This window comes from Nycticebus coucang, chromosome 12 (assembly GCF_027406575.1).
Source record: "Nycticebus coucang isolate mNycCou1 chromosome 12, mNycCou1.pri, whole genome shotgun sequence".
Classification (NCBI taxonomy): domain Eukaryota; kingdom Metazoa; phylum Chordata; class Mammalia; order Primates; family Lorisidae; genus Nycticebus; species Nycticebus coucang.
This window is the reverse complement of record NC_069791.1, coordinates 10,031,382-10,059,108: the sequence shown is the minus strand read 5'-3', so window position 1 is coordinate 10,059,108 and position 27,727 is coordinate 10,031,382. Positions and strand designations below refer to the sequence as shown.

General features: G+C 46.4%; 1 protein-coding gene across 4 annotated transcripts; it reads right to left on the bottom strand.

Annotated features, from left to right (window-relative positions):
- Positions 1 to 223: 223 nt before the first annotated feature.
- On the bottom strand, positions 224 to 24,094 carry PYM1 (PYM homolog 1, exon junction complex associated factor). 4 transcript variants are annotated; one of them, XM_053554344.1, is made up of 3 exons: positions 23,751 to 24,094; positions 1,569 to 1,662; positions 224 to 1,164 (listed from the first exon to the last, which is right to left on the bottom strand). In XM_053554344.1, exons 1-3 carry the CDS (start codon positions 23,830 to 23,832, stop codon positions 681 to 683), a joined length of 660 nt encoding a protein of 219 aa, XP_053410319.1. In that variant the 5' UTR covers positions 23,833 to 24,094; the 3' UTR covers positions 224 to 680. The 4 variants fall into 4 exon arrangements, with proteins under 4 accessions (XP_053410319.1, XP_053410320.1, XP_053410321.1 ...); XM_053554345.1 differs by having other exon boundaries at positions 23,796 to 24,090; XM_053554346.1 differs by having other exon boundaries at positions 23,673 to 24,089.
- Positions 24,095 to 27,727: the final 3,633 nt, after the last annotated feature.

The following is a 27,727-nucleotide window of genomic DNA, read 5'->3' as shown; positions in this document are numbered from 1 at the left end:
AGAAGCTGGAGGTTGCTATGGGCTGTGACACCATGGCGCTCTACCGAGGGCGACAAAGTAAGACTCTATCTCAAAAAAAAAAAAACCTCTGAACTCCTTAGATGGTTCATTATAGCTGACTTTCCCCTCCCCTGTCGCTACTCCCAACACACATCTTCCAGTGCCAAACTTAGGGGACAAAACACCTGCTGGGAGCTGAAAAGAAAGAGGCAATTCCAGAAACTGTCTACTTGAATTTATTCTGGCTCTTAAAAAAAAAAGAAAAAAAAAAAGGCGAGGGACGGAGAGGGAAATAACCCCATAAACACTGTAGACAGGAACCAAGACTCCCAGACTTGGGCGTACTCCCTTACCTTCAACCTCAGTTCTCCAAGAGATTCTCCCACCCACCCGATTTTCTTTTAAACAAGACACCCCAATCAGCAGCAAAGGTACCTGGGGTAGTCACTGAGATTGTGAACACTGGGAATGGAAGAGGGAAAGTTCAAAAAGTAGAAGTTAGGGAGAAAAGGGAAGGAAGGAAGGAGAGGCTAGGCTCTGGGGGGGCAGAGTTGGGCTGCAAGAGCTTGAAGTGTGCCAGTATGGGAGCTACCCCTCCTGGCTGCCGGCACCCACATTACCCCCAACTCCAGAGAACCCCATGGTTTGTTCTGCAGTTCATTCCCTATTTCCCAAAGGCCTCAGAGGCCTAGCTCCAAGTCCTCTAGCTCCTCTTCCAGCGCTCTCCTCCTCGCTAGCTTCTCCAGCTGCTCTTTGCTGGGCTGGCTGACTTCCCCAGCCTGGATCCGTTGCTGCAGCTCTTCTACTTGCCGAAGCTTCTTCTTTATGTTCTTTATCTTCTTGGCTTTCTCACTGGTGGCAGCTGAGTCAGGCTGGTCAGAGGCAGCTGTGGGGGCTGCCCGGGAGCCCTGTGGAGCACTGGGGAAATGGGCTGTCTCTCCCAGGGACACCTTCTCAAGAGTCCGGCTCAAGGCCTCTGCCTCTCCTTTCTCTTGCTGCTGCCGCCTCTTCTCCTTCCGCTTCAGGTTGCGTTTGGCTGTCTTAGAGAGGCCTGGTTCACCACCTTCAGGCCTGGATGGGGTGACAGGAGCAGTGGCCTCAGGGCTCAGCCCTGGGGGTAGTTCTGGTTTACTCTTGAAAAACTTCACATATTTGTTTTCATACCTGCAGGAAACAAAAGATGTCAACAGCTGCAAAGAATCACCTACATTCTGATCCCTTTTCTTACCCTTCCAATCGCCTCACTCTTAACTACATTCCTGCTTCCTTCCTCTCTATGCTCCCTCACCAACATTCCTCTGCTCTGCAGGAGAGTCCTTAAACACGAGCTTCAAATTTCTGAATGCTATTTGGAGGTTCTGATAAACAGAGGTCCTAGGAACGGGACTAGTCACCTGTAACCTTCACTCATCCCTGGATCCCAGCCCCTTCCTCTCCTTTCTTAGATAGCTGCCCTCCTTCCATTTCTGTAGGGCTCAGGAGAGCCTTCCCTGAACTTGTGGCACAAGAATATTCCATCCTTCTGTAGCAAACCCACTAAATATCCCTCCTCAAGCCTAACAACGCACACTGGGACCTCTTCCTGTGGCACATAGCCTTCTTTCACCCTCCGCTGCTTGCGCCAGGTCCCGTCAGGTCGCTGTGTTGAAGCGATGTACTTGCCTAAAATGAGAAAAATTAAGTTGGAGAGTTATTCTTTCTTACTTTCAAACATTTTTCAACATGAGAGAACAATGCATGAATGTACATATCTTTGCTCAGAACCTGTCTCCACCAAATGTAGCCATTAAGGTGCCTTTTTTCATATCAATCCCCAAGCTCTCCCCATCATTATTTACCGAGTGCCTTATACACTGTACAACACACCATTCTTTCCCTTAAGGAGCTTCTATTTTTGTCATTTATTTGGCAGGACAGGACATGCACAGAGGAAAAAATTATTTTCTTCTTTTCTTTTGAGACAGAGTCTCACTCTGTTGAACTGAGTAGAGTGCTGTGGCATCATCATAGCTCATAGTAACCTCCAATTCTAAGCTCAAGAGATACTCTTGCCTCAGCCTCTTTCTTAAGTAGCTGGGACTACAAGTGCCTGCCACTAGGCCTGGCTAGCTTTTCTATTTTTTAGGAGAGACTGAGTCTCACTCTTGCTCAGGTTCGTCCCCAACTCCTGAGCTCAGGTGATCGGCCTTCCAGAGTATAAGAATTACAATCATAAGCCACTGCGCAGGGTGGAAAAATATGTATTTATTTTTTGTTGTTTAACAGGCCCAGGCTGGGTTCGAACCCACCAGCCCCAGAGCATGTAGCTAGCACCTTAACTGCTGTTAGAGCTAGCAGCCTGGAGAAATATTTTTAAAACACATGGCAAGGGGGCAGCGCCTGTGGCTCAAGGAGTAGGGCGCTGGTCCCATATGCCGGAGGTGGCGGGTTCAAACCCAGCCCCAGCCAAAAACCACCAAAAAAAAGAAAAAGAAAAAAACACATGGCAAGCTTGGCACAGCGGCTAAAGTCAATAATCCCAGCACTTTAAGAGGCTGAGGCGGGTGAACTACCTGAGCTCATGGGTTCAAGACCAGTTTGAGCCAGACCAAGACAAAAAAATAGCCAGGCAGTCCCAGCTACTCGGGAGGCTGAGGCAAGAGAATCACTTGAGCCCAAAAGTTTGAGGTTGCTGTGAGCTATGACACCATGGCACTCTGAGGGTGAAAAAGTGAGAGTCTGTTTCAAAAAAACAAATAAATAAAAACTAAAACACATAGGGCGGTGCCTGTGGCTCAGTAGGTAGGGCACCAGCCCCATACACCGAGGGTGGCGAGTTTGAACCCGGCCCTGGCCAAACTGCAACAAAAAATAGCTGGGCACGGGGCGGCGCCTGTGGCTCAGTCAGTAAGGCGCCGGCCCCATATACCAAGGGTGGCGGGTTCAAACCCAGCCCCGGCCAAACTGCAACCAAAAAATAGCCGGGCGTTGTGGTGGGCACCTGTAGTCCCAGCTACTCGGGAGGCTGAGGCAAGAGAATCACTTAAGCCTAGAAGTTGGAGGTTGCTGTGAGCGGTGATGGTACAGCACTCTACCCAGGGCAACAGCTTGAGGCTGTCTCAAAAAAAAAATGTTAGGGCCAGACACAGAAGCTTGTGCCTGTAATTGTAGCATATGAGGAGGCTGAAGTAGGGAGGATTGCTTAAGGTCAGGAGTTCAAGACCAGCCTGGACAACATAGTGAGACCCCCCCATCCCTATAAAAATATTCTTTTTTTTTTTTTTGTAGAGACAGAGTCTCACTTTATGGCCCTCAGTAGAGTGCCGTGGCCTCACACAGCTCACAGCAACCTCCAGCTCCTGGGCTTAAGCGATTCTCTTGCCTCAGCCTCCCGAGCAGCTGGGACTACAGGCGCCTACAAAAATATTCTTTAAAAATTAGCCAGAAAGGGCTCAGCACCTATAGCACAGCGGTCATGGTGTCGGCCACATGCACTGAGGCTGGCAGGTTCGAACCAGGCCCAGGCCAGCTAAATAACAATGACAACTGCAAGAGAAAAATAGCCGGGAGTTGTAGTGGGCACCTATAGTCCTAGCTACTTGGGAAGCTGAGGAAGAGAATCACGTAAGCCCAAGAGTTTCAGGTTGCTGTGAGCTGTGACACCACAGTATTCTACAGAGAGTGATAGTGAGACTCTGTCCAAAAAAAATAAAAAAATAAAAAATTAGCCAGAAAGGCTGGGCATGATGGTTCACACCTGTAACCCTAGCACTTTGCGAGGCCAAGGTGGGTAGTTTGCTTGAGCTCAGGAGTTCAAGACCAGCCTGAGCAAGAGCAAGACCCTGTCTCTAAAAATAGCCAGCCATTGTGATGGACGCCTGTAGTGCCAGCTACTCAGGAGGCTGAGGCAAGAGAATCGCTTGAGGCCAAGAGTTTCAGATTGCTGTGAGCAGTGAGGCCATGGCACTCTACCAAGGGCAACAAAGCCAGACTCTGTCTCAAAAAAAGGCAAATTAGTGCGGTGCCTGGGCTCAGCAGGTAGGGTGCCAGCCCCATATACTGAGGGTGGCGGGTTCTAGCCAGGCATTGTGGCAGGCACCTGTAGTCCCAGCTACTCGGGAGGCTGAGGCAAGAGAATTGCCTACGCCTGGGAGTTGGAGGTTGCTGTGAGCTGTGACGCTACAGCACTCTACCGAGGGTGATAAAGTGAGACTGTTTCTACAAAAAAAAAAAAAAAAAAAAGAAAGGCAAATTAGCTGATGTAGTAGTACATGCCTGTAGTCCCAGCTACTGAGGAGGCTGAGATAGCTTCAGCTGAGAAGTTTGAGGTAGTAGTGAGCTATGACCACACTGCAGCCCACTGTACTCTGGACAATAGAGCAAGACCCTGTCTCAAAAAACAAAACAAAACAAAACAAAAAAACAATTGAGAGACTCTGTGGAAGGAAGACTAAGATTAAAGCTGGGCTTTGAAAAAATGTCAAACTGGGTGGCATTTGACACTGTAGTTCAGTGGGTAGGGCACTGGTCCCAAATACCAAGAGTGGCAGGTTCGAACCTGGCTCTGGCCAAACTGCAACAAAAAATAGCTGGGCGTTGTGGCGGGTGCCAATAGTCCCAGCTACTGGGGAGGCTGAGGCAAGAGAATCACCTAAGCCCAGGAGCTGGAGGTTGCTGTGAGCTGTGATGCCACAGCACTCTACCGAGGGTGATAAAGTGAGACTCTGTCTTTAAAAACAAAAGAAAAAAGGTCAAACTATAGCAAATGAAATGGGCAGCCATCGCTAGAGAGGCAGCGGCCAAAATGAAGTTCAATTCCTTTCTGACTTTGGACCAAAGCAAGAACCGTAAAAGACATTTCAATGCACCTCCCCACATTCACAGGAAGATTATGTCTTCCCCTCCTTCCAAAGAGCGGAGACAGAAGTAAAATGTTTGATCCATGCCCATCCAAAAGGATGATGAAGTTCAGGTGGTAATTACTAGACTTAAACTGGATAAAGACTGCAAAAAGATCCTTGAACAAAAAGCCAAATCTCGCCAAGTAGGAAAGGAAAAGGGCAAGCACAAGGAAGAAACAACTGAGAAGATGCAGGAATAAAATAATCTTATATGCAACTTTCATTAAACACTGCTAAAATGAAAAAACAAACAAACAAAAATAAAGTAAATGAAATGAAAAAGGAGACAGAATAGTTAGAAACAGAAGTTCATTCTAAGGCCAAGGGTGGTGGATTGCTTGAGCTTAGGAGTTAGAGATCAGCCTGAGCAAGAGCGAGACCCCCGTCTCTAAAAATTAGCCGAGTATTGTGGCAGGGGCTTGTTTTCCCAGCTACTTGGAAGGCTGAGGAAAAAGAATTGCTTTAGCCCAAGAGTTTGAGGTTGCTGTGAGCTATGATGATGCCAGGGCACTCTACTCGGGGTGACATAGTGAGAATCTGTCTCAAAAAAATGTTCATTCTAAAACAAAAATTCAGACACAGGCATATAAATGGCATTTTCAGGAGACAGCAAGTAGACCAGTCTTAGAGAGAGGGCTGATGTAATGAGGGGAGAATGTTCACACCTTGAACATGTCTGAGTTAAGGAGTTTAACATCTGGCATATGGCATGAATTCAATGAATATCTGTCAAATGAATAAAGCCTTTATTCAAAGTACTGTTTTAGGGTTTTGGATAAATGAACAAATCCTTTATCCAAAGCAGTGTTTTAGGACAATTAATCTAGCGTGATAAGGGGATGGATTGGTAAAGAAAAATATTGGAGACTAAGGAAATGGGAAAAAAGACTGCAACAATCCTGGCATAAAGGAATAAAATAGGTTGAACAGTGAGAGTGGAAAGGAAGAGACTGATGCCAGATACATTATCGAAGAATCTACAACAACTGGTAATTAACTGACTAGGGGATGAATAAAAAGGTTAGAAACAAACAGTAATTCAATATATTATGTTTTAGTAATTCCAATACTGAGAATTGGGCATAAGGAGATAGTAAACACTAAAAACAAAACAAGAAAAAAAAAAAGGAGAAAATAACAAAAAAGAAAAAAAGAGAAAAAGATAATCATGTAATTATCTTACATGGCTAAAAATTAAAAACTTCACATTCAATTATATAGGAATGGCTAAATATATATAACGGATGTTAAAAATAATACAAAATTTCAAAAAATCATCTAATGTGATATAATGTAAAACACAATAAAATTATATATGCCATGATTCCAACTATTAAATGTTATATTGATAATTTTAGAAAAGAATGCAAAATAATGAAAATGTTGGCTCAGCACCTGTAGCACAGTGGTTACGGCACCGGCCACTTACACTGAGGGTGGTGGGTTCGAACGCGGCCTGGGCCAGTTAAACAACGACACCTGTAACCAAAAAATAGCCGGGCATTGTGGCAGGCACCTGTAGTCCCAGCTACTCAGGAGGCTGAGACAAGAGAATCACTTAAGCCCAAGAGTCTGAGGTTGCTGTGAGCTGCAATGCCACAGCACTCTACTGAGGGTGACATAGTAACATTGTCTCAAAAAAAAAAAAAAAAAAAAAGAAAAGAAAATGTTATGGTAGGGGTATAAGATTATAAGTAACTTTTCTTTTCAAAAATTCCCATGAATGTGTTGTTGAACTGTGGGTTTTTTAAATACAGTAGAACCTCAACCTCGCTATACTGACCTCAAGTTGACCTAATTTTTATAGACCAGACAGGTACCACATGTACCTATCAGTATAGTAAGCCTAGTTCCTCATGTTGACCACCTCCTGTATGTTGACCAGTTTGTTACAGTCCCTTGGGTGGTCAACTTACCTAGTACCTACTGTATATGCATTTAGGTTTCAAGCCTAAATGGCTTGGAGAATTATAGGTACACAAAGAAGTAAAATTCCTTTTGACCATAAAGATTTTGTATGGGACACATGTGCTGTGATCCTTGGAAGAGGAGGAGGGTTTAGACAGATGGAGGTGGGTATGTGGTTAAGGAAAGAGGATCAAAGGAAGTATCTCAGGGATAAGGACAAGAGCAAAGGCAAACAGAGCTTAAGAATAGAACTCAATTATCACTTTTTGTGAACAAGTTGGAATTGTCATGTTACTGTGTAATTGATTTGCTTTAAAATGAACAATAAATTTAGTAATAAAAAGAGCAAAGGCAGGGCGGCGCCTGTGGCTCAAAGGGATAGGGCGCCAGTCCCATATGCTGGAGGTGATGGGTTCAGGGCCTCAGCCAAAAACCACAAAAAAAAAGAGCAAAGGCAAAAATAAAACTAGTCAGGCCTCTACTTAAAATTCTCCAATTCCTACTGCCCTCAGGGTTTTTATAGGGAGGATGAAGCTACACACAAAATGCCTTTTTGACCTAAGTCTTGTAGTCTTCAGCCTGTTAGCACCCAGCCATTCATACTCTCTGCTTTAGACACTGAAATAGTCACAAATCTCACCCAAGAGGCCTGTCTCCATTCTCTACACCTTTTTGCTTTTGCTTCCCTTGGCTTGGTATAGACTTCCCTTCTTATCTTAGTAAATTCTTTCTGCCTTCTTCTTCTTTTTTTTTAGCAACAGCATCTCACTCCATTGCCCTGAGATTGAGTGCTGTGGCACACAGCAACCTCAAACTCTTGGTTTCATGTGATCCTCATGCCTGAGCTTATCAAGTAGCTCGGACTTACAGGCGTTCACCACATGCCCAGCTAATTTTTCCATTTTTTAGTAGAGACAGCGTCTCACTCTTGCTCAAGCTGGTCTAACTTCTGAGCTCAAGGAATTCCCCCCGCCTTCAGCCTCCCAGAGTGCTAGGATTACAGGCGTGAGCCATCATGACTGGCCCCCTTCTGCTCTTTAAGGTTAAGTTTAAGTATAAACTCAAGGCAGACTTCCCTGACCTCCTCAACCCAAGCTACAGGTTAGAAATTAGTCCTGGCCAGGGAGCAGTGGCTTATGCCCGTAATCCTAGGACTCTGGGAGGCTGAGGTGGGTAGATTGCTTGAGCTCAGGAGTTTTAGACCAGCTTAAGCAAGAGCTAGACCAGTCTTTTTTTTTTTAGAGACAGAGTCTCACTTTGTCACCCTCCATAGAGTGCTGTAGCGTCACAGCTCACAGCAACCTCCAGCTCTTGGGCTTAGGCAATTCTCTTGCCTCAGCCTCCCGAGTAGCTAGGACCACAGGTGCCTGCCACAATGCCCGGCTATTTTTTTGTTGCAGTTTGGCTGGGGCCAGGTTCCAACCTGCCACCCTTGGTATATGGGGCTGGCACCCTACTCACTGAGCCACAGGCGCCACCCAACAAGACCCAGTCTTGAAAAACAGCTGAGAGTTGTGGTGGGCACCTGTAATCCAAGCTACTAAGGAGGCTAAGACAAGAGGATCACTTGAACCTAGGATTTTAAGGTTGCTGTGAGCTACGACATCACACTGAGGGCAACAAAGAAATCTCAAAAATAAATAAATAGGCTTGGCGCCTGTGGCTCAAGCGGCTAAGGCACCAGCCATATACACCTGAGCTGGCGGGTTGGAATCCAGGCTGGGCCCACCAAACAACAATATCAGCTGCAACCAAAAAAAAAATATATATATATAGCCAGGCATTGTGGCAGGCGCCTGTAGTCCCAGCTACTTGGGAGGCTGAGGCAAGAGAATCGCTTAAGCCCAAGAGTTGGAGGTTGCTGTGAGCTGTGATTCCATAGCACTCTACCCAGGGCGAGAGCTTGAGGCTGTCTCAAAATTAATAAATAAATAGATAAAGTTAGCCTTTATCATGCTCTTATGTTTAACATAATTGTTTGTTTGAAAGGAGTGATTGTCTTTCGAACTTTGTAGCAAAGAGCCTGGCCCATAGGAAACACCAAAGATTGAATTCATGAATAAATAAATCTAAGTGCCACATTAGAGAATACCAAGAATCCAGTATGTTCTGGGCAAAAAGCATGCAATGGGCAAATCAGCGAGACTATGAAAGGTGTCCAATCTCTACTGTTGGGACCGAAGCCTCAGGCTTTGGGAGAACACTGAAGGCAGTTAAGAGGTGATCTGCTCAGGGCGGCGCCTGGGGCTCAGTGAGCAGGGCGCCGGCCCCATATGCCGAGGGTGGCGGGTTCAAACCCAGCCCTGGCCAAACTGCAACAAAAAAAAAATAGCCGGGCGTTGTGGCGGGCGCCTGTAGTCCCAGCTACTCGGGAGGCTAAGGCAGGAGAATCACCTAAGCCCAGGAGTTGGAGGTTGCTGTGAGCTGTGTGACGCCACAGCACTCTACCGAGGGCAATAAAGTGAAACTCTGTCTCTACAAAAAAAAAAAAGAGGTGATCTGCTCAAAGCAATGCTTTAAGATAAACTCGGAAAATGCATACCATAAACTAAACAAGAGACAATGAAAGTCACACCTTCAATGTGAGATTTGACTTAGATGGTCTCTATAGGTATTGAAAGGATAAACTGGGCGGCGCCTGTGGCTCGGTTGGTAAGGCACCAGCCCCATATACCTAGGGTGGCGGGTTCGAGCCCGGCCCCAGCTGAACTGCAACCAAAAAATGGCTGGGCGTTGTGGCGGGCGCCTGTGGTCCCAGCTACTCGGGAGGCTGAGGCAGGAGAATCGCTTAAGCCCAGGAGTTGGAGGTTGCTGTGAGCTGTGTGATGCCATGGCACTCTACCGAAGGCCATAAAGTGAGACTCTGTCTCTACAAAAAAAAAAAAAAAAAAAAAAGAAAGGATAAACTGTCAGGATCCTAAGACTGCCAAGATTTGAATTAGAGAGGAAATAATCAAAACACTGCCACAGGTGATCTGGTGCTTTCAAGTGTATTCTCATTTTCCACAACATACCTGTGAGTAAGTAGCGCATATGGTAATAATATTTATTCACACATGGATTTTAAATGTTTATTGCATATTTACTGTCATGCCAGGCAATGCAACAGGAACTAGGGATACAACAAGGAACAAACCAAGCAAGGTTCTTGCCTTCATGGAGCATGCGTTCTGGTGAGGAAGAAAGAAAGATAATACAGGCAGTCCTTGAGTTACCAACTGAATGTACAGCTCATACTTACAGAGGCTATTACAGGTCATAGGTAAATGTACCTGTTCCAACTTACATACAAATTTAACTTAAGAACAAACTTACAGAACCTATCTCCTTTGTAACCCAGGGACTGCCCATAAAGAACAAAAGTAAGCTAATGATAACATGAGTTCTGAATGTGGACAATTGGAAAATAAAACCCACTGATAGAAACAAAGTTCAGAGGAAAAGATAATCTTGTGAAAACAACTTTTTTTTTTTTCTTTTGAAGAAGGGGTCTTGTTCTCTCACCCTGGATAGTGTCCAGTGACATCATCATAGCTCACTGCAACCTCAAACTCCTGGGCTAACCATGATTCCCCTGCCTCAGCCTCCCAGGTAGCTGGGACTATAGGAATGAGACACCATGCCCAGCAAATGTGTCTATTTTTTGTAGAGATGGGGTTTCACTGTAGCTGAGAATGATCTCAAACTCCTGCCTCAGTCTCCCTGCTATAGGCATAAGCCACAGCACTCAGCCTAATTCAATTCCATATGAGCAGTGTTTTTACATGGAATTAAGGAGAAAGGGACAATCCTAGAAACGTATATGGATTTAAGTTAATTGCATAGTGATTACAATTAAAGGTTTTTCTTTTTTTTGTCACCCTGGGTAGAGTGTCATGGCCTCACAGCTCACAGCAACCTCCAACTCCTGGGCTTACGCGATTCTCTTGCCTCAGCCTCCCGAGTAGCTGGGACTACAGGAGCACTCCACAATGCCTGGCTATTTTTTGTTTGTAGTTGTCATTTTTGTTTGCCAGGCCCAGGCTGGATTCGAACCCACCAGCTCAGGTATATGTGGCTGGCGCTCTAGCCGCTTGAGCTATAGGTGTCAAGCCTGCAGTTGAAGGTTTAACAGCGGTTCTCAACCTGTGGGTGGCGACCCACAGGAACTGTATTAAAGGGCCGCAGCATTAGTAAGGTTGAGAACCCCAAAGATAGATTGTGAGGAAAGGCATGCATAATCCTCTGGAATGGCCATCCTTCAGGGAAGCCCTCAGAGATACGAATAGCCAATTCTTACAAAGTATCACCTATTTTATGTTTTTGTGGTTCTATCCTCTGGGATTGATGGTACACAAGGGCACAGTCAAAAAGAAGGGAGAAATTTGGCAGTTCCCACCTCTAGAAATAAAAACCAAGTGCAGAATATCAGGACTTTCAGATAACATCTTTGAGAGTCAGAAACTACAGACTGGGGACTATGATTATAAGAATTTTTTTTTTTTTTGGTTTTTGGCCAGGGCTGGGTTTGAACCCGCCACCTCTGGCATATGAGACCGGCGCCCTACTTCTTGAGCCACAGGCGCCCCCCCATTTATAAGAATTTTTTTTGTGTGTGTGTAGAGACAGAGTCTCACTGTACCGCCCTCGGGTAGAGTGCTGTGGCATCACATGGCTCACAGCAACCTCTAAGTCTTGGGCTTACGCGATTCTCCTGCCTCAGCCTCCTAAGCAGCTGGGACTACAGGCGCCCGCCACAACGCCCGGCTATTTTTTTGTTGCAGTTTGGCCGGGGCTGGGTTTGAACCCGCCACCCTCGGCATATAGGGCCGGCGCCCTACTCACTGAGCCACAGGTGCTGCCCAAGAATTTTTTAAATTATTATTCTCCCATGGCTATTTTATAATCCTCAATCTGTTTCCTTTTATCTATTAGCAATAAGACCTCTGAAACTGGGGCTGGGCTAGGTGGCTCACACCTATAATCCCAGCACTGTGGGAGGCCAAGGCAAGTGGATGGCTTGAGCTCAGGACATTGAAACCATCCTGAGGTAGCGTGAAACCCCGTCTATACTAAAAATAGAAAATTTAGCTGGGCACTGTGGTGGGCACCTATAGTCCCAGGTACTTGGGAAGCTGAGGAAAAAGGATCACTGAAGCCCAAGAGTTTCAGGTTGCTGTGAGCTAGGATGCCAGGCACTCTACCCAGGGCGAGCGAATGAAACTGTCAACAGAGACGGGGCCTTAAACTGAAATGAGCTTTGCTTTAGGGTTGCAGGATGACAGTGAGAAGCCAATACAACTACAGGAAGGCTGGGGAGAACTCCAAGGAACAAGGGGTGGTGACTTAAAAATGTGTTGAGTTGGGCCAGGTGCGGTGGCTCGCCTGAGCTCAGGAGTTCAAGACCAGCCCGAACAAGAACAAGACTCCATCTCTACTAAAAATAGAAAAACTGAGATAAGAGGTTCACTTGAGGGCTGCGCCTGTGGCTCAGTGAGTAGGGCGCCGGCCCCATATGCCGAGGGTGGCGGGTTCAAACCCAGCCCCGGCCAAATTGCAACAAAAAAATAGCCGGGCGTTGTGGCGGGCGCCGGTAGTCCCAGCTGCTCGGGAGGCTGAGGCAAGAGAATCGCGTAAGCCCAAGAGTTAGAGGTTGCTGTGAGCCATGTGATGCCACGGCACTCTACCCGAGGGCGGTACAGTGAGACTCTGTCTCTACAAAAAAAAAAAAAAAAGAGGTTCACTTGAATCCAAGACTTTGAGGTTGCTGTGAGCTATGACACCAGGGCATTCTACCCAAGGTGATAGAGTGAGACTCTGTTTCAAAAAAAAAGAGAGAGGGGGGTTGGAGGAGTTGGGTCTGAGGACCTGCTTCAGGAAAAGAGATCTGATCCAAGTCCTAGACCCAAGTCTAAGGATGATCTCAGAGCCAATAATGACAAGACCTAGATGTAGGTTCCAACATAGAGAAAATATAAAGAGAAGATCAGAGTGGGAGGAATGACCCTGGAAAATGGCTACGATCATTTCCTTCAGGGAATAAAAGGTACCAGCAATGATAGGAAATGTTTCATGGGAAAAGAGAATTAGGACAGTGCTAAGCTATGGAGACCAAGAGTTTTAAGTAAAGGCAGGTGATTTTCTTTTCTTTTTTTTTTTTTTTTTTTGAGACAGAGCCTCAAGCTGTCCCCCTGGGTAGAATGCTGTGACATCACAGCTCACAGCAACCTCCAACTCCTGGGCTCAAGTGACTCTCCCGCCTCTGTCTCCGAAGTAGCTGGGACCACAGGTGCCCGCCACAACACCTGGACATTTGTTGGTTGTAGCCTTCATTGTTGTTTGGCAGGCCCGGGTTGGATTTGAACCCGCCAGCTCAGGCATATGCCTTAGCCACTTGAGCCATAGTCGCTGAGCCAGTAAAGGCAGGTGATTAACTGTATTAAATACTGTTTTAAGGGGGCAGGTGCTTAACACTATTCAATACTGTGAAGAGATCAAAGAATGGAGAACTGAGAAAAAAGTTACTGGTATTGACAATTTGGAAATCCCTGATTATCTCCAAGAATATAGCCCTAGGAAAGTAGGGTGGTCAGAAGCCAGAGTACACATTAATTAAATAATAAACATTTATTAAAATCCTCCAATGAGCCTGGGATAGTGGCTCATGCCTATAATCCTAGCACTTTAGAAGGCTGAGGAGGGTGGATTACTTGAGCTTAGGAGTTCAAGACAAGCCTGAGCAAGAGTAAGACTGTCTCTACCAAAAGTAGAAAAATTAGCCAGGTGTTGTGGTGGGCGTCTGTGAGTCCCAGCTACTTGGGAGGCCAAGGCAAGAGAATCCCTTCAGCCCAAGAGTATGAGGTTGCTGTGAGCTATGATGCCATAGCGCTCTACCCGTGATGGAGTGAGACTCTGTCTCCAAAAAACAAACAAAAAAAGCCTCCAATGAGAAAAGTACTATACTAAGTGCTACAAAAATTATCAAGATAAGCAAGACGGTCCCCTACTTTTAAAAAATGTATAGTCTGGCGGCGCCTGTGGCTCAGTGAGCAGGGCGCCGGCCCCATATGCCGAGGGTGGCGGGTTCAAACCCAGCCCCGGCCAAACTACAACAAAAAAAAAAAAAAAATAGCCGGGCGTTGTGGCGGGCGCCTGTAGTCCCAGCTACTTGGGAGGCTGAGGCAGGAGAATCGCCTAAGCCCAGGAGTTGGAGGTTGCTGTGAGCTGTGTGACGCCACGGCACTCTACCGAGGGCCATAAAGTGAGACTCTGTCTCTACAAAAAAAAAAAAAAAAAAAAGGGCGGCGCCTGTGGCTCAGTCGGTAGGGCGCCGGCCCCATATACCGAGGTTGGCGGGTTCAAACCCGGCCTCGGCCGAACTGCAACCAAAAAATAGCCGGGCGTTGTGGCGGGCGCCTGTAGTCCCAGCTACTCGGGAGGCTGAGGCAAGAGAGTCGCTTAAGCCCAGGAGTTGGAGGTTGCTGTGAGCTGTGTGAGGCCACGGCACTCTACCGAGGGCCATGAAGTGAGACTCTGTCTCTACAAAAAAAAAAAAAAAAAAAAATGTATAGTCTAAGTAAGGAGGAGGTTGCCAAATTAGGCAAAGAATAGGACAAAAGTAAAAATGTCACAAGTAACATAAAAGACACAGATAAATACTCATAAGAGACCTCAAAGAAAATAAATAGTCACACTCCATTTGATGAGGGAAGGTGATAGGAAATCAAGAAAAGCTTTAAAGAGTAGGTAGCACTGGGCAGTGCCTGTGGCTCAAAGGAGTAGGGTGCTGGCCTCATATACCGGAGGTTGTGGGTTCAAACTCTGCCCCAGCAAAAAACTGCAGGAAAAAAAAAAAAAAAAGAGTAGGTAGCACTTGCAACTGTAATCCAAGTAACTTGGGAGGCTGAGAAAGGAGGACTGCTTGGATCCAGGAGTTCAAGACCAGCCTGGGCAATATATAAGACCCTGTCTCAAAAAAAAAAGACTAGGTAGTAGTAATAGTAACAACAAAAAAGCAGCCAATATTTCTGCAGACACAGAAAAGGGAAAGGAGATATTAAGAGAAAACAATAAGCAACATCACAGCAGTGGAAAATTCACAGTATGTTAAGAATGATTAGGAAGGCTGGGTGCAGTGGCTCACACCTGTTAACTCAGCACTCTGGGAGGCTAAGACAGGTGGATTGCCTGAGCTCACAGGTTCAAGACCAGCCTGAGTAGGAGTGAGACCTCATGTCTAAAAATAGCTGGGCATTGTGATGGGCACCTAGTCCCAGCTACTCGGGAGGCTGAGGCAAGAGGATAGCTTAAGCCCAAGAGTTTGAGGTTGCTATGAGCTGTGACACCACAGCACTCTACTGAGGGTGACATAGTGAGACTGTGTCTCAAAAACAAACAAAAAAAAAACAATGAAATAAGATTTTCATCTAGGAAAACAAAATTTTTTATTTTTATTTTTTTGAGACAGAGTCTTACTCTGTTGCTCAGACTAAAGTGCCATGGTGTCTGCCTAGCTTACAGCAACCTCAAACTCTTGAGCTCAGGAGATCCTCCTTAGCCTCCTGAGTAGCTGGGAGTACAAGTGCCTACCACAATGCCTGACTAGTTTTTTTATTTTTAGTAGAGATGGGGGTCTCACTCTTGCTTAGGCTGATATCAAACGTTTGAGCTCAAGGGATCCTCCCACCTCAGCCTCCCAGTGCTACAGTTACAGGTGTGAATCACGTCACCCAGCCTGCAAGCAGAATTTTTAAAGATGAGTATTTCAACACATTCAAAGAAGTGGTAAAACTCTTGTAGAAAGCAATTTGGCTAACATGGCAAGAAAGGTAGTCGTATCCTGGGCGGCACCTGTGGCTCAGCGAGTAGGGCGCCGGCCCCATATGCCGAGGGTGGCGGGTTCAAACCCAGCCCCAGCCAAATTGCAACAAAAAATAGCCGCGCGTTGTGGCGGGCGCCTGTAGTCCCAGCTGCTCGGGAGGCTGAGGCAAGAGAATCATGTAAGCCCAAGAGCTGGAGGTTGCTGTGAGCCGTGTGACGCCACGGCACTCTACCGAGGGTGGTACAATGAGACTCTGTCTCTACAAAAAAACAACAAAAAGAAAAAAAAAAAAAAAGAAAGGTAGTCTATCCTTTAGCAGCATTCCCTAAGCTTTTGTTATATAAAATACCACTTCTATACAATAATAACAGGAGTTACCCCAAAAAATTATCTCAAAGAGGTTTGAGAAATTCTGTCTTAAACACAGAAAAAACTTTTTAATGTAAGATTTAAATGAGTTCTTGCTCATGTGAATATGCAAGGTGGGAATATGGTTTATAGTTTTTCCCAAATTTACTTGAGCATAGAAACTTTATTTTTATTTCAGTTATTTATTTTGTGGCACATCTCCAAGGACTACCAAGTGTTCTGAGGATCTTATTTTGGGAAATGCAGCCATTCAGTATGATTCCAATTATGTCATTTTATATATGCTATATATGTGCCTAGAAAGAGAAACTAAAAGATAATGTTAACTGTATTTATCTCAAATCTGGAATTACTGGTCATATACATGACTTATATTATAATTATAAAAAAATTTTCCAGGCAGCGCCTGTGGCTCAGTGGCTAGGGTGCCAGCCCCATATACCAAGGGTGGCAAGTTCAAACCCAGCCCCGACCAAACTGCAATAAAAAAATAGCTGGGCATTGTGGCGGGCACCTGTAGTCCCAGCTGCTTGGGAGGCTGAGGCAAAAGAATCACCTAAGCCCAGGAGTTGGAGGTTGCTGTGAGCTGTGACACCATGGCTCTCTACCGAGGGTGATAAAGTGTGACTCTGTCTCTAAAAAAAAAAAAAATTCCCAAATTTTCTAAAATCAACATGAATTAATTTTATAAGTAATAAGTAATTCTGGGGGCTCATACCTATAATCCCAGAACTTTGTGAGGCCAAAATAAGAAGATCACTTAAGGTCAAGAGTTTGAAACTGGCATGAGCAAGAGTGAGACCCTGTCTCTACAAAAAACAGAGCACTTAACTGTGCTTGGTGGTGTGTGCCTGTAGTCCCACCTACTTGGGAGACTGTGGCGGGAGGACTGTTTGAAACCAGCAGTTTGACGCTGCAGTGAGGTATAGCGATGTCACTGAGTTCCACCCAGAGTGACAGAGCAAGACTCTGTCCTCCCCGTCCCCCCCCCCCCGCCAAAAAAAAGCAATAGAGGCCTAGGCGGGAAGACCACTTGAGGACAGGAGTTTGACGCCAGCTTGAGCAACACAGCAAAACCCCGTCTCTACATAGTGCCACTCACTTGTACTCACAGCTACAGGCAGTCCCTTAGTTACAAACATCTGGAGGCTATTACAGGTAATAGATAAATGTACGCATTCCAACTTACATACAAATTCAACTTTAAGAACAAACCTACAAAACCTATCTCATTTGTAACTCAGGGACTGCCAGTACTAGGAAGGCTGTGGCAGGAGGATTGCTTGAGCCCAGGAATTTGATGGTACAGTGAGATATGATGACACTGCTGCACAACAGAGCCAGACCCAGTCTGAAAAAAGAAAAAAAAGAAAAACCACACACACACAAAGCGCTAATCTGGTAGTAGTATGTCCGAGGAAGTAGAAGAGAGACAGATTGGAGATAATACGGCTATTTAGGAGATCACCGCAATATTTGCAGGATTACGGAAACTAGAATTTCAGCAGGCACTTAGAACTGCCCAAATACTATGCTTGGTACTTGGCATATATATAAAAACTTCCTCTAATCCATATAATGACCCTTCCAAAATAGCGTAATTATAGAACAATGTGTTGGACAGTTTTTGTGCCAAACATGTACAAAACACCAGCTATTTTTAGAGATGGGGGTCTCACTCTTGCCCAGGCTGGTCTTGAACTCTCGAGCTCAAGCAATCTACCCACCTGGGCCTCCCAGAATGCTAGGATTATAGATGTAAACCACCACGTACTGCCTCAAAATCATGAAGGTCATTAAAAACAAGGAAAGAACTAAATGTAACGTGGTATCCCAGATAAGACCATGAAGGCTCGGCCCCGTAGCACAGTGTTTATGGCGCCAGCCACATACAATGGATGGTGGTTCAAACCCAGCCTGGACCACCTAAACAACTGCAACAAAAATATAGCCAGGCTTTGTGGTGGGTGCCTGTAGTCCCAGCTATTTGGGAGGCTGAGGCAAGAGAATCGCTTAAGCCCAAGAGTTTGAGGTTGCTGTGACGCCACAGCACTCTACTGAGGGTGACATAGTGAGACTCTATCTCAAAAAAAAAAAAAAAAAAAAGACATGGATCACACAAAAAATTACATAAAACCTAAGGAAATATGAATAATGTGTAGATTTTAGTTAAAATAATATATCAGTATCAGTACATTAATTATAAGAAATATACCATATTAATTTAGGAGAACCTGGGTATAGTGTATACAGGAATTCTCTGTACATGTTCTAAATTTTTCTATAAATCTAAAATGGTTCTAGAAAATAAAGTCTATTTAAAAAAAAATTTTTTTTTTTTATGTTTGAGACAGAGTCTCACTATGTCATCCTGAGTGCTGTGGCATCACAGCTCACAGCAACCTCAAACTCTTGGGCTTAAGCAATTCTCTTGCCACAGCCTCCCAAGCAGCTGGGACTCCAGGCACCTGCCACGACGCCTGGCTATTTTTTTGTTGCAGTTGTCACTGTTGTTTTAGCTGGCCCAGGCCGGCTTCAAACCCACCAGCCTCGGTGTATGTGGCCAGCGCCCTACCCACAGAGCTAAGGGGACGGGGACCGCCTAAAATCCTTAAAAGAGAGAAAAATGATGCAAAAAGTTGATGTTGAGTTGGTAAAACAACAGTGCCTTTAATAGAAATAATGATTCAACTGCCAAAGGAGGGAGAATTAAAAGGGAAGGTCACAGAGAGCTGGAAAAGGTTGGAGAAATAGAGGAATGTAAAAAAATAATACAGTTTTTAAACAGGAAAAAATAATTAGAGAGAAGCCATAATCTTGGCAGAAGTAACATTAAGTTATATTAAATCTCACAACTTCTGGGCTTTTTCTCTAAAAACATGCTGTAGCCTTTCTAGGCAGAAGCCACGAAAATAGCTGATGGGTCTAAGTCAACATAACAGAAGTACTTACTTAGTATAGAACATCAAAATGAATGAATAAAGGCCAGACACAGTGGTTCATGCCTATAACCTTAGTTCTCTGGGAGGCCAGAGGCCAAGGCAAGATGATTACTTGGGCTCAGGAGTTTGAGACCAGCCTGACCAAGAGCGAAATACTATCTCTACTAAAACTAGAACAATTAATTTGGCGTTGTGATAGGCACCTGTAGTACCAGTTAATTGGAAGGCTAAGGCAGGAGGATCACTTGAACCCAGGAGTTTGAGGATGCTATGAGCCAGGCTGATGCCAAACCATTCTAGCCCGGGCAACAGAGTGAGACTCTGTCTCAATAAACAAATGAATGAAAATAAGATTACCAAAAAAAAAAAAGGGGGCGGCGCCTGTGGCTCAGTCCATAAGGCACCAGCCCGATATACCGAGGGTGGTGGGTTCAAACCCGGCCCTGGCCAAACTGCAACCAAAAAATAGCTGGGCGTTGTGGCGGGCGCCTGTAGTCCCAGCTACTCGGGAGGCTGAGGCAAGAGAATCGCTTAAGCCCAGGAGTTGGAGGTTGCTGTGAGCTGTGTGAGGCCATGGCACTCTACCGAGGGCCATAAAGTGAGACTCTGTCTCTACAAAAAAAAAAAAAAAAAGAAGAATGAAAAAAGCAATGAGGGGTGGCGCCTATGGCTCAGTGAGTAGGGCACCTGCCCCATATACCAAGGGTGGCAGGTTCGAACCTGGCCCCGGCCAAACTACAACAACAACAACAAAAATAGCTGGGCATTGTGGCAGGCACTTATAGTCCCAGCTACTCAGGAGGCAGAGGCAAGAGAATCACCTAAGCACAAGAGCTGGAGGTTGCTGTGAGCTGTGACGCCATAGCACTCTACCAAGGGTGACAAAGTGAGACTCTGTCTCTAAAAAAAGAAGAAGAAAAAAAAAGCAATGAGAATATTATCTTATCTAAGTGGCTGCTTACACAGGTCTAGATGAGCAGCATCAAAGGTAGTTGTAAGGTACAATAAACTTAGTGAAATGGAAAAGTTAAAGACTAGAGAACCTGGCTGGACGTGGTGGCTCATGCCTATAATCCTAGCACTCCAGGAGGCTGAGGCAGGAAGATCCTTTGAGCTCAGGGGTTCAAGACCAGGCTGAGCAAGAGTGAGACCCCACTGCTACTAAAAAATAGAAAAATTAGCTAGTACTCCTGTAGTCCCAGCTACCAAGGAGGTAGTCTCAAAAAAAAAAAAAAAAGTGGCTGGATCAGTGGTTCATGCCTGTAATCCTAGCACTCTGGGAGGCCAAGGCAGGTGGATTGGCTAAGCTCATGGGTTCGAGACCAACATGAGCCAGAGCAAGACCTCATCTCTAAAAATAGCTGAGTATTGTGGCAGGCTTCTGTAGTCCTAGCTACTCAGGATGCTGAGGCAAGAGAATCGCTTGAGCCCAAGAGTTTGAGGTTGCTATGGGCTATGATGCCATGGAACTCTACCGAGGATGGGTAAGTGAGATTCTGTCTCAGAACACAACAAAACAAAACTAGAGAGAACCTAAGGAGGGCAAAAGCTGATTCTGTGCGTTTCAGGTAGTGAGGTGACTACTGAGGAGGCCAAAGTTGGTGACTAGGAGCTACTGAAGTGAAAGCACTGTCATATACGACATCTAGATTGTAGTGATTCTGATGTGCAGCTGGTTTGAAAACACAAAGGAGTCAATGACCTCATGCTGAGGAACTATGAGATCAGAGTGTTCCATAAGTGTTAGAGACACTGAGAATGGGCGGCGCCTGTGGCTCAGTGAGTAGGGCGCCGGCCCCATATGCTGAGGGTGGCGGGTTCAAACCCAGCCCCGGCCAAACTGCAACAAAAAAAAATAGCTGGGTGTTGTGGCGGGCACCTGTAGTCCCAGCTGCTTGGGAGGCTGAGGCAAGAGAATCGCCTAAGCCCAAGAGTTAGAGGTTGCTGTGAGCCGTGTGACGCCACGGCACTCTACCGGAGGGCGGTACAGTGAGACTCTGTCTCTACAAAAAAAAAAAAAAGAGAATGACAGTAAGAAAGACAGGAGAGAAAAAAATATATGATGCAATTGTCTGAGTCCTTGTGAGCAGCAGATGATGGCATTTAAGTTTTAGAGAAACTGCTGTAACTGTGCGGCAATAAGATCAGAGTAACAGTGGTAGATCAGTGATCTAGAACTAGTAAAGGAAAACAAAAACAGTTTATTCCTCCTCTTCCACATTCACAGGGAACAGACTATCTCTTGGTGGCAGGGTAAGACAAGATATCTGGATTTTCATTAAGTTGGGATAAAGAACAGTTAAGAGTAAACGGAAGTGCACTAGATGATCTATAGTATTATTCATTTATTTATGTATTTATTTTAGAGACAGAGTCTCACTTTATCATACTTGGTAGAGTACTGTTGTGTCCCAGCACACAGCAACCTCCAACTCCTGGGCTTAGATGATTCTCTTGCCTCAGCCTCCGGAGTAGCTGGGACTACAGGTGCCCAGGAGAACGCCTGGCTATTTTTTTGTTTCAATTTGGCAGGGGCTGGGTTCGAACCTGCCACCTTTGGTATATGGGGCAGGTGCCCTACTCACTGAGGCACAGGCGCCACCTGATGATATGTAGTATTTTTAAAGCATACATTAAAAGGTGATAGTTAAATCCTCATTATTATAATACTGAGTTTAAAAAAAAGTGATAAGCCACGCACAGGGGCTCATGCCTGTAATCCTAGCACTTGAGAGGCCAGGGTTGGTGGATTGCCTGAGCTCACCAGTTTAAGACCAGACTGAACAAGAGCAACACCCCGTCTCTAAAAATAGCTGGGTGTGGTGGTGGGTGTCTGTAGTCCCAGCTACTTGGGAGACTGAGGCAAGAGAACCACTTAAATCCAAGAGTTGGAGATTGCTGTGAGCTATGATGCCACAGCACTCTAAAGAGGATAACAAAGTGAGACTCTGTCTCAAAAAAAGTGATGAAGACCTACTAGGTAAAAGACAGGAGGAAAGATGTACCACTTTGAAATGTGAGGTTGGAGAAAAGTAGCAGTCCTATTTGTCATTAGGTATCATAAGATGGGTAGGCTGCAATGTAAGAAACAGTAGTAGAGCAAGAAGCACAAAGGGCACATTTTAAAACAGACCCCAGTGTGTACCAAGGCAAATGCACAATGGTGCTTTTATGGAAGACTATCATATGCAATAAAGGCTACAGATGCAGAAACACCTTGCACTTGTACAGCATTTTACAAATTGCTTTCACATGTTAACTTACTCGATCATCATAATATTACCTAGTAATATTTAAGCCCAAGAGTTGGAGATTGCTGTGAGCTATGATGCCACAGAACTCTAAAGAGGGTAACAAAGTGAGATTGTCTCAAAAAAAAGTGATAAATATCACTTTGTAGTGATAAGTGATTAATATTCACATTTTTCCGAAAGTGAGGCAATTAGGAATGAAGGGGCAACTCAGTTTCCAACACATACACCTCACATACACAGCAGACACTTGGCCATCTCAGACAGCCAGGGTGGAATTCTTCTCTAGCCACAAGAAATAGAGGGTTCAACTTATCAAGAACTTGAAAGAAAAGCCACTCGACACCTTCCTGTTTGCCTTCTTCCATCTCAGACCCCTAAATCCCTATCACCGTAGTCGGATAAGGTAGACAGGGTAGGGCCATCAAGAAGAAAACTCAAGCCGAAAGTTATATTAAGTCCCTCTTCCCGTCACACTTCTGGACCTCACTGACCCAACAAATGAAAATGAGAGAGAAAGTGTAAAAAGTAGTATGAGGAGGTCTTCGGCAAACACAGCTTCGAGAAAAAGAATGAAAACCGGGCTGGGGTCGGGCAGAAAGCAGGTATAGCTAAGAGATGGGGGATGGGAGGAGGGCAGGAATTGGAGGGAACTGAAAGTGTTGGGAGCCCCCAAGGCTGAAAAATCCAAAAGAAATATGAACTCTTCAACCGCTGCATAAAACTTAAAGGGCCCGTGAGGGTCCGGGAGCTGGGACCAGTATTGAAGTACCCCAGGGTTTGGGTGACCGGAAGCAGAGACCCCCAAACACGAGACCAGAAGGGGGCGCAGGAGACACCCCGTGGGAGAGAATGAATGAGGAAGGCGGTCCAGGGGGCGGGGCAAAGGAGGGGCCCCGGGATGGGCGGGGCACAGACCCCTTTCCAAGTCCGAACCCCTGCCCCGAGAGCCCAGGGAGAAGCGGATCCGCGCCTCCCGCACTCACCGCCGGTCTCGTCAGTTACATAGGGAGTCGCCATCTTGAAAACGCAAACCACTTCCGGCGTGAGCGGGCTGGGGTCCCGCCCCCTCCCCACCGGAAGTGGAGTCCTAATCGTAGCAAGCCACCATTTTAGTCTTAAAGGGAGAGCGTACCATTTCATGGGCGGAGGTGGAGAAGGAGGAAAGGGGGAAAAGAAGCTGAAGCAGTTACTAAAATAAAGTCATGGGCTCTTTTACTGCCACTGATACCATTATCAAGCGCCTGCTGCGTGTAAAACAGCCCTTTGGGGGCCGAGAGAAGTTTCGAGGCACAATTCCTCTTAACCCAGGCATTCGCAAGTCCAAGACCTGCGCGGGAAAAGAGCGCAAGGCCCAGCTGCAACCGGGAAGGGGGCCTGTCAAATGAAGAAAGGGAAAATATTGAGGCCCTGGCCTGCACCCAGTTCTCAGAGCGCCTTGGTGACACGGGGCAGGCAAATTCCAGGAACGCACGAGGACGCACGAAATGTTGCTGGGGACGAATAGGAGGCCTCAACTAACCCTCTCTAAGAAGGCGGGGAGGTCGAATTCGCATGCCGATTGCCCTCGGCCGCCCAACTCAACTCTCCGGACAGAGACCCGCGACAGGGGAATGCATGGCGAAGGGCGCTGTGGGTCGGTCACCTGTCCCCGCAGCCTCAGGGTTGCTGGCGGCTTCCATGGCCGAAGAAGCGGCGGCCCGGATTGGGCGGACGGTCCTGGCCTGGCTCTGCCCCTGGGCGGCGCCGGGAATTCGGTGGCGAAGTGACGAGGGTGGCCTCTGCCTCCTACCCAGGGAGCCTCCACGGCTAGGCGCTAGGGTCAGAGGGCAGGGTGAAGGCTTCTGGGCGGACCTACTTAGTATGCTAATTAACCTCGTCCAACCGCTGGGGATCTAAAGCAGGGCAGCTCGCCAATACTCCGGGCTTGTGTGGTCACTCCCTTTGTAGGCCTGCCCTGCCCCACGCCTCCCTAATCTTAAAACGAACTCAAATGGCTCCCCCCCCCTTCCCGCCCCCGCTCCCTTCAGCAACTGTCCCTTCTGGGCTAAATCCTGTTAAACTTGTTTCCCTTACAGCCTGGGTGGGGCTGGCTGTAGGTTCCTCTCCTCAGGTGTCAGCTCTGCCCTCCTCCATATTTCCCACTTTCGCTTAGTTTCGTGTCCAACAATAGCCCTGGAACCAAGAAGGAGGTATTACCTCCAACACGAGGCATGCCCCCATTAAAAAAAAGACCTAGAAGGCCGCGCCTGTGGCTCAAGGAGTAGGGCGCTGGTCCCATATGCCGGAGGTGGCAGGTTCAAACCCAGCCCCGGCCAAAAACCACAAAAAAAAAAAAAAAGACCTAGAGCAATGGCTGACTAGGACCTTTATAAAACAAACTAGGCTCTGAAGTTCTGTGGGGTCCACAGCTAGCCTTCCATCCCATTCTCCATCTCCTTGACTTCCATCAGAGGCCCAGCAGAGGCGATCTCAAAAACAACCGGTGGCTCACGCCTGTAATCCCAGCACTGTGGGAGGCTGAGGAGGGAGAATTGCTTGAGCTCAGGAGTTCGAGACTCGCCTGAGCGACAGTGAGACCCCGACTCATGAAAAAAATGGAAAAACCCAACCGGGCGCCGCAGCGAGCACCTGTAATCCCAGTGGCTTCCGGAGGCTGAGGCAGCGGGGTGCCCGCAGCCCGAGTCTGAGGTTGCGGTGAGCTACCACGCCCACTGCACTCTGCTCAGGGGCATAGGGTGGGACCCTGTCTCAACAACAACAACAAAAAACTCATTTTAAAACTATTTGTATACAATACACAATTCTTGTAAGTTTTCTTTTCTTTTTTTTTTTTTTGCTTGTTTGTTTTTTTGAGACAGAGCCTCAAGCTGTTCCCCTGGGTAGTGCTCTGGCATCACAGCTCACAGCAGCCTCCAACTTCTGGGCTCAAGCAATTCTCCGGCCTCCACCTCCCAAGTAGTTAGGACTACAAGCACCCGCCACAACGCCTGGCTGTTTTTTGTTTGCAGCCGTCATTGTTTGGCGGGCCGGGCTGCTCAGGTGTATGTGGCTGGCGCCTTAGCCGCTTGAGCCACAGGCGCCGAGCCAGTTCTTATAAGTTTTCTCAGACTGCCATCCAAACCCCTGCTCTTTCACCAATCGTGCACTGTCCTTAGCCTTGTTAGCAATGATTAGAAGTGAGAGCATGAGATACTTTGGTCTTGACTGAACTACCTAAGGAGTGGTTTCTGCAGGGCTAATCAACAGACTTTTCTGCAAGGGGGATCCTAAAGTGGCACCTGTTCGCTACCCAACCCTTGCCCCCCCCCCACTACGCCCCCATACATCCTGCCCCAGCTCTGGCTTTGACAGGAAGTGAAACTCAATTGTCTACTTACTAGAACAGTCTGGGCCCCAGCTCTGGGCCCCGGATGTGGCCCCCCACCCAGAGGAGGAAGAGGGGAAAGAAGAGGCTGGGGAGAACAGGCAGTTGTTTTTTCCTTTCCCTTTGTTCATTGTGGTTTCTTTCTTTCTGATTTTTATGATGTGGTTGATCAAAGAAAGGAGCACCTGGAACTGTAGGCATTAGATGTTTCTTAGATGTTTCTTGGCCTTTCTTCCCTCTCCCCCACCAATAAATGACGTGTGATGGACCACAGATCCTAAAGAAGACTCAAAGAAGCCTACAGTAAGACTGATTCCATCTTATTCCTTATTAGAAACATAACCTCATACCTCACTTTGTTCCTATAATCCCAGCATTTGGGGAGGCCACGGTGAGAGGATTGCCTGAGGCCAAAAGTTTGAAACCAGCCTGGGCAACACAGCAAGATCCTATCTCTGTGAAAAAAAAATTTTTTTTTGATTAGCTACATGTGATAGCTTGCATCTGTAGTTCCCGCTACTCAGGAAGCTGAGGCAGGAGGATTACTTGAGGTTGTAGTGAGCTATGATAATACCACTGGCCTGTAGCCTAGGCAACAAAGTGAGACTCTATCTCAAAAAATAAAAAATAATTAAAAGGAGTGTCTAACTTTATGCAGGGGCAAATCTGAAAATGGTAGAGAGAGAAATCGAGGTTATACATAGGTATCACTGCAAGTGTTACTTGCAAGGAAAGCTGAGTGCCTTAAATATTATTAATATTATTCCGGGATTTCTAAGTGATTGGTAGAGGGGTTGGGGAACCTATTCTTACTTGCATTGTGTAATTTGTTTAGGGTGATTCAGAGCAGGAAGGCTTTATACACACAAAGCCACTCTGGCGCAGTCCCTAAAGTGGGCTATGTCTTTGCCTATACTACAGAACTGAACACAGAATCTGATATACAGAAGATCTTCAAAAGTGTTTGTCGACTATGACCAAGAAGGTCATATAGGAAGGAGAAATGAAGCTTTGCTAACAGTGAAGAAAATGCTGTTAGGATGAAGGATAGGGAATGTCAGGGTCCTTGTCTTTTTAAGATTGAAGGTGAGAAGGTAAGACCTGGAAGGAGCACAGAGGTAGAGAAACAAACCCTGTTCTAGCTGCTCCAGATCTCAGCAATACTCCCAAATCCTATTAATCAGCAGTTATATTTCTGGTAAAAGTGGGGGAGTCTGTTCCAACAACCCTGTCTTCACTCAAGAACTGCTTAAGTTCCTCTGTTTCCACTAGAGGGCCTCATATATTCATTCCCTTTCCTCTCCATTCCCCATCATAAAAGTTGTGTGTGTGTGTGTGTGTGTTCATATAGACATAATACACACATATACCCTTCCAGTCAGAGATCTCCTCTCCCTCTTCTTCCCACCCCCAGGTGTAAGAGGGAGGATTCCAAGAACGTGAGGCTTTATTCCTCTGTCTTATTTCAAAGAGAGGTAGGAGGGAGTTAGGGTTTGGAGCGGGGCCAGTGAGCAGGACGCCTGGGTCCTGGGGTTCCTACCAGTAAGTCCATAGGCCTCTGTATCTTTCTCTGGCTCTACCAGGCTTACTACTGTCTATTCTGTCCCAAGAGCCTTGACAATGCTAGAACAGATTCCAAGCAGGAGCAGCTGAAAGGATTTCCTTTCAGCCCCTACTTTTGGCCAGGGTCTTCTACACCACTTGCCAAAGTCAGTAGGTGAAGTGGGAGGGTTATGGCATGGAGAAAAAGGGTGGACACAGACCTGAGTGCTCTTTACATCCAAACCTGCACCCTAGAATTAAGGAGAGGATATGAGTCTTGAAAGGAGGTGTCCTTGGGGAAAATTGGTCTAACAGAGAGGTGAAGAGCCTGGAGAAGGTGGGCAGATTGTCTTAAGCACAGTCACGCAAGTTGGAGCCCATGAAGGGAGGAAGGTATTGGGGGTCCCAGGATGTAGAGTCTGGAACTCTGGCCTCACCCCTGTGGGATCTCCTGGGAGTGTGAAGTCCATGATGGAATGGAAAGGAGTTAGTTGGGCAGAGAGGTCCAGGATGGCAGCAGTTGGCAGAGGGTGAGAAGTTGGTTGGGTGGGCTTCTGAGCTCTTCATTTAGCTGCGGGTTCCCTACGTGGCCTTCAAGGTTTGGATAAAGGGAACGTCTATGAATGATAAGAAGGAAATAGAAGCAGGACTGCCCCAGGCACAGGAAG

Bases quoted from the DNA above. Each gene is read 5' to 3' on its own strand.
- PYM1 (XM_053554344.1), bottom strand. From the start codon at position 23,832: ATGGAAGCCGCCAGCAACCCTGAGGCTGCGGGGACAGGTGACCGACCC. The intron at 1,663-23,750 runs GTCTCTGTCCGG...TTCTCATTTTAG, and splicing joins CATGCATTCCCCTGTCGCGG to GCAAGTACATCGCTTCAACA. The intron at 1,165-1,568 runs GTGCGTTGTTAG...TGTTTCCTGCAG, and splicing joins CCACAGGAAGAGGTCCCAGT to GTATGAAAACAAATATGTGA.